This window comes from Chiloscyllium plagiosum, unplaced genomic scaffold (assembly GCF_037043375.1).
Source record: "Chiloscyllium plagiosum isolate Xiang-an unplaced genomic scaffold, Cpla_swu_hap1 HiC_scaffold_4, whole genome shotgun sequence".
Classification (NCBI taxonomy): Eukaryota; Metazoa; Chordata; class Chondrichthyes; order Orectolobiformes; family Hemiscylliidae; genus Chiloscyllium; species Chiloscyllium plagiosum.
In genome coordinates, this window is record NW_028270142.1 from 14584543 (window position 1) to 14591520 (window position 6978).

A 6978-nucleotide genomic window follows, 5' to 3' on the forward strand; every position below is an offset into this window, starting at 1 on the left:
CTTAACATTCTCACTGCTGGTCTGAAAATCCACCGTACAAACTCTCTTGATACTGACTTTGCTCCATGAGGTTAAGATATGGAATTAATGTAGTCATTGCACTTCCAAGTATATTGTTTTGACTGTCTAACAACATTTTAAAACCAAAGTGATTTATATTTATTGATTGGCTATGACTGAGGGCTGAAGCCACATGGCCAAGTCTGTTTCATATATTTATCATTTTAAAAATTTTATTCCCCTCCAGAGATCCAGTATTTGCAGAGCAGCCGTACATGCTGGGGTCATTCATAATCATGAAGGAGGTTATGTTGACGTGATGCCAGTGGACAAAAAAAAGCATTATGTTGGCTCATACCAGAATGGAATATTCTCTGAAAGGTTGGAGCAATAATCTAAAGCAGCAGACTTAATCAGATGCCAAACTTAATTTTTGAACAGCAGAACTTATTCAACTTATTGGTTAAAGAGAAAGCCATAAACAGGCTGAGACAGTCTGTCCTATCCCAATGTTGTGCAAAGTAATTTAATGATTTCAGTGAAGACAATGGTATGTAGAACTGCCTGGCTCCTGTAAGCTGATAAAACATAGCCCTCTAAAAGCTGCTTACTAATGCAACATCACAACATTTCTTTTTCATAGCTGGCTTACAAAATGTCTGAACTTCAGAGACAAATAATAAATACCATGGGATGAATTTGGGAATTCATTAAATGATTGAGTTTCCAGATATTGTCTGTGGAATTACCCTGAATATTATTGTTTCATTGATCAGAATTAAAAAGGGGGCGGCTCAGTGGTTAGCACTGCTGCCTCACAGCACCAGGGTCCCAGGTTCGATTCCAGCCTCGGGTGACTGTTGGTGTGGAGCTTGCACATTCTCCCTGTGTCTGCGTGGGTTTCCTCCGGGTGCTCCGGTTTCCTCCAACAGTCCAAAGATGTGCAGGTCAGGTGAATTGGCCATGCTAAATTGCCCGTAGTGTTAGGTCAGTTAGTCAGAGGGAAATGGGTCTGGGTGGGTTACTCTTCGGAGGGTCGGTGTGGACTTGTTGGGCCAAAAGGCCTGTTTCCACATAGTAGGGGATCTAATCTAAATTCTGTTGAGGATTTTAAGGCCTATTTTATGTAAATGTACTCTGCATATGGATCAAGGATCTTAAAAATAGATTTCTACAAATGTTATGAAAGTATGTTCACTCTGATGCAGTGATAAATTCCATGAGTAGGAATAAAAACCAGTTTGAAAATCTACAACAGCATATTCTAAATTTAATAACTGTATTGCTATTTTTCATGCAAGTGATGTCAGTAAGGATAAATATTACCACGGTGCACACTATGATCATCATCCATGCAGTTTGGGATATTGATGGAATACTCCACTCAGTATGCACGTTGTAGTGCTTATTTTTCTGGGGCCCAGGAGAACACACAAATCTCTCCCAAAATACACTTACTCTCTTCAGGTAAAAGTCCTTTCAGTTTTTGTTTTGAGCAGCCCTTTATTGAGGAGATTCATTCTGAAATTACTCCTATAGAGCTTATAAATATCTATTCAAGTCCAACTATAATATGCAGAGCTCCCTCTATACTTCCTGCTGACTTGAGAAAGCAACCAACATAATCAAAGACGTTTCCCACCCGGTTATGCTCTCTTTCACTCTCCTCCATTGGGCAGAAGATATAAAAGTTTGTACACACATACAAATAATTTCATGAACAGCCTCTTCCCCATTGTTATTAGACTTCTGAATGGACCTCTCAAGTTTTAAGTTTAATGTTGATCTCACTCGCTGTACACCTTCTCTGTAGCCATAACATTGTGTTCCTCGCTCTATTCTATTTACCCTACTGCACTTTGTATGGTATGATCTGCCTGTATTGCAAGCAAAGCAAAACATTTCACTGGAAAAGCTCAGCAGGTCTGGCAGCATCTGTGAGAGAAATCAGAGTTAACATTTCAAGTTCAGTGACCCTTCCACAGATGCTGCCAGACCTGCTGAGCTTCTCCAGCAATTTGTTTCTTATTCTGATTTACAGCATCTGCAGTTCTTTCTGTTTTTATTTGAAACTTTTCATTGATATGTGTGACCGTAATAAATCAAATCAAATCAGACTATACTGGTGAAGCCCAACTTCACACTTTGTTTAAGATCAATATCAGTGGTTCAGTCATAGCATACCATCATTTTTGTGACTATCCTGTTTACAGTATACCTGACATACAATGTTTTAGGAAGTTGCTTTTACTGAAATTCTTTTGTAGATTAATTACAAAAATGGGGATATTTTTCTCAAGTTTTGAACTTTCCTAAAGGTAGAAAGTAACGTTTGCAAGGAATATTATTTATTTAGGGGCAACTATTAAAAGAGAATATGTATTATGTTTAACAAATGTCTCCTCTTCTCTTTTAGCCTTAAGAATCCACCTGGAGCCAAAGCATTCAGAATATTTGCAGTCATCTGATTCCATGAGAAAATAATGCAGGAAAGTCCGTTCAGTACTTGGAAGAAGCAAAGTGTTTCAACTATTCGTTATGCTTTTTGCTGAGTTGTCATATTGGCAGAAACAGTTTAGTCCATTGTAAATCAAACATTTCTGTGCCATAAATTGAAAAATAATATTGCTGAATATCAGAAACACACGTTAAAGGTACTTAAGGTCATATAAAACTCCCCTTTTTTAGTTATACTTAATAAATTCACATTTCTGTAATTACTGTTTTGTTACAGAATGCTGCTAACTCAATGGTGCAACCAAAAATATACACACACAATTCAACTGAAAGCTAAGATTAGATAGGATTAACTGAAAGCTTTGTGAACCTGGCATTTATTCCTGCAGGCCAGGATGTAAGCCAACTATAATAATGTATTATCAGTAGAAATGGAAAGTTTGTGCAGACTGTGAGGGAGAAATTGGAACTCACCACGCCCATTTCTTCAATGAAGAAAGAACATTGGGACACCAGCTCAATCTCTTGTACCCAATCTTCCCCAGATAAGCAGCAGCTGCCAACCAGAATCTCCAGCTGAAATGGGTATTAGGTGCTTTGAAAATACAACTGAATATCTTAATGCTGTCTCTGACAGCCCGTATCAATTTTGTCATGAATGACCTGACCCTTGCATGATCTGCCCAGTTGAGCTGGGTCTTCAGAAACCTGACTGATGGCCCTTAAAGGGACCATTGGAGGCCACCACCACCACCACCCCCACCCCCACCAAAGTAAAAAAGGTAAGTGTCCCTTTTAATATTAGCGGAACCAGTTGCAATGTGAGTACTCCTCCTGTTTTGGCAATCATACTGGGGTGTGTTCCCACCACTTTCCCTCTGGTTTGGCTCCCTTTCTCTCTCCACCCACCTGCAGGCTGGTTTGTACTGTTACCTGTGAGCTGAATTAGACAATCAACTGGATTCTGCAGCTGATGAGGCTCAAGGCCAAATTTCCAGGCATTACTTTTGGGTGCGTGTTCATTTTGTGGCACTCATTTCATGTCAGTTACCAGCATGACTCCTATTTCTTGGCCAATTTGGCAAAGTCCTTCATACCAGCCCATTTAAAGTCATTAGATAACATTCCTGGCCATATTAGCGCAATGTATGTACGGGTGGGCCATATAATCTGGATTGTAAAGCACTACTTTGGAAAATAAGCTAGCACATTTACATTCCATGTTCTGTTATTTGAAACATGGTAGAAAGGTGATGTTTGTTACTATTAAAAACACTTGCTTACAGACCACAGTGCTGTGGAATATTATTTATGTTCTTTTGTTATCATTGTTAAGTTGTGTTTTGTATTCATAACTTTTAACCATTTTATGGATTCTGTCTTTCAAACAATACCGTCTGCCAAAACATATCTTTACTACCTCAGATGCTGTATTTGTTTGTAGTATGTGCTTACACAGACATTTTTACAATTTCCACTTAATTCATTTAAATGAACTAAAGAACTTAACAAGTAGATGTTGCATTGTTATTGTTCAGCTTGTCTTTCATGACTTTACCAGGATGTTATCGAAAATGGAGGGTTTGAACTATAAGGAGAGGCTGGATAGGGTGAGTTTATTTTCCCCCTGGAGTGTAGAAGGCTCAGGGATGATCTTATAGAGGTTTATAAAATCATGAGGGACATAGATAAGGTGAATAACCAAGGTTTTCTTCCCCCAGGTTAGGGGAGCCCAGAACTAAAGGGCATAGGTTTAAAGTGAGAGGGGAGAGATTTATAAGGGACTTGAGTTACAATCTTTTCACACAGAGGGTGATACCTATCTGGAACGAGCTGGCAGAGGTGGGTGCAATTACAACAATTAAGAGAGATTTGAACAATTGCATGGATAGGAAAGGTTTAGAGTGATATGGGCCAAACGCAGGCAAACGGGACTAATTTAGTTTATGAAATCTGGTCAACCTGGACGAGTTGAACAAAAAGCCCAATTTCTATGCTGTATGGCTCTATAACTCCATGACTTGTACATGGGAATGAATCTTGTTCATTGTAACGCCTGCCATTAAACAGGAGAAAGATCTTGGCTTCCACTTCCTCTACAGTGCATGTGCCATTTAACACTGTTAATGATATTGGAGGCATTATCTCTCTGCATGAATAAGGAGCGTGGCTTCTGTTGTTGTGATATCGGAAAATACACCTGATCATTTTACTCCCTCAAGGTAATTTTGTTTATCCATACCAAAAAAAAGTTGAATTAGGAGAATAGTAAATTCAAGCCGCTTTTAGATTATTTCAGTCAAGTTGTATCGGGAAATCTATGAAGGGCAGCAGAATCTTCACAGCCACTTTAAATATTTCCAATTAGAGTCATTGAGGCACAGCACGCAAACAGACTCTTCGGTCCAACTTGTCCAAGCTGACCAGATATCCCATCCAACCTCGTCCCACCTGCCAGCACCTGGCCCATATCCCTCCAAATCCTTCCTATTCATATACACATCTAGATGCCTTTTAAATGTTGCAATTGTACCAGCCTCCACCATTTCTTCTGACAGCTCATCCCATACACATACCATCCTCTGCATGAAAACGTTGCCCCTTAGGTCTCTTTTATATCTTTTCCCTTTCACCTAAGAAGAATTTCGGTGATTTTTGAAAAGAGTGTCCTAGAATTGGATTTTATGGCCACGGATTGGATGGCCTGCTCCCAGGGCTGATGTGAAAATTTGGTGATAGCATCATGTTTGCAATCTAATGCGATCGTACCAATCTCCTTATGTGAGTTTGCCTCCAACAGGCCGTTTTACCTGATGTGACGATGTTTATGGTATCTCCCTTAATAAGAAACTAAAATATGGATATCATGACATTGGAGAATCCATTTATGACATCTAATTTTTTTAAATTTGCAAACATTTACATTCCTCAGATATGTAAGTGTCTGGGCTTATTTTAGGCAATTAGGTTACATGTTCTGGATTAGAGGTGCTGGAAAAGCACAGCAGTTCAGGCAGCATCTGAGGAGCAGTAAACTTGACATTTCGGGCAAAAGCCCTTCATTCCTGATGAAGGGCTTTTGCCCGAAACATCAATTTTACTGCTGCTCAGATGCTGCCTGAACTGCTGTGCTTTTCCAGCACCTCTAATCCAGAATCTGGTTTCCAGCATCTGCAGTCATTAGGTAAAAACAATTAGGTTACATGTGGTTCCCACTTCAGTTGATCTAGCGTAAGACTGGGTATGAGATCTTTATACCATTAGGTCACATGTTATGAGGCAGTGATGATGTTATTAGCGTGTCCCTGAAAGATATATTGGCTTTCTGACCAGAAGGTGCTCAGCTAAATCTGAAGTCTCTCCATCAGTTTTACAAGTCCAATTAAAGCCCAATTGACTGCAATTTTTAAATTCTAACAGAATTTCTCACTAGATGTAATGGAAAAACAAAACTTCAGGAATGAAGATGTAGCTCAAAAGATAGATACAGACTGCAAACTGAACCAGAATGGCATCAGGCAGCAAAGTTAGTGTGTGAAAGTGCTAGCTTTTGGATCTTATTCCACTTTCTCTGCTCACTGTTTATGGGCTGCCATAATGAGTAAAGACAATGAGCAGTAAAAGACCGTGGGATAGAGATATCCTGGAAGTTGTGGACTGCAGTGTAGGAACCTCACCTCACCTGTCCCTTACAGGGATTGTGCACACTGGAGGAGGCCTTGTGGGAAGGAATTAAAGTGAAGGAAATAGAGCAGGCTAACTGTCCAGGGACAGATGCAACCAATGGTCCAGACAGATTAGGAACCAACTGCAGCTGGAAGCTAGGCAACAAAAGCACCCTTTCTCTGGAGATAGGGAAATGGCGGTGTCATGGTAATGTGACTTGGCCAGTAACCCATAGATGCAGGTTAATGGTCTGGGGACACCCATTCAAATCTGACCATCACTGCTGGTGGAATCTAAATGCATAGATCTGGAACTTTAAGGTGGCTTCAATAATAGTGACCTTGAATTGTCATCAAGTGCTACGAAACCCAAACAGTTCACCAATGTCACTTAGGGAAGGAAATATGCCATCCTCACCTGGTCTGGACTACATGTAGTTCCAGATCCTCAGCAATGTGGTTGTCTCTTAGCTCCCTTCAGAAATGGTCAAGCAAGCCACCCCATTCAAGGGCAATTCGTAATGGACAACAAAAGCTGGTCCACCCAATGATGGCTACATAGCATGAGATAAGGGAAAATAATCTGCAGAGAAAATCTAAAGGTAGATACTGAGCTAATTTTAGATCTCAAAGCCTATGACTATATGGCAGACACTGTCTCTCTGTGGAGACCATGACTTCCTCCATGTCTGGAGAGATCAGTTCAAATTGGCCACCCTATACCTGTCACTTTCAAGATAATAGTGGCTTTGAACCTTCATATATTAGGATCATTCCAGAAAGCAATCAAAGGCTTATGTAATATAACCTTCAGCTTGTCAATATGGATAGATAATTGTGTATGTTTTAGGTGAGC

At 40.0% G+C, this 6978-nt stretch overlaps 1 protein-coding gene across 2 annotated transcripts in view; it reads left to right on the top strand.

Moving 5' to 3' along the window:
- The window catches only part of LOC122549395 (cysteine-rich secretory protein LCCL domain-containing 1-like), a 67301-nt gene extending 63329 nt beyond the window's left edge, over positions 1–3972 (top strand). For both annotated transcript variants that reach the window (XM_043689146.2, XM_043689147.2), the window contains exons 14-15: positions 248–381; positions 2417–3972. In XM_043689146.2, the coding sequence (XP_043545081.2) occupies positions 248–381; positions 2417–2468 (186 nt within the window). In that variant the 3' untranslated portion in view covers positions 2469–3972. The remainder of the gene's footprint in view (positions 1–247; positions 382–2416) is intronic.
- The last annotated feature ends 3006 nt before the right edge of the window (positions 3973–6978 follow it).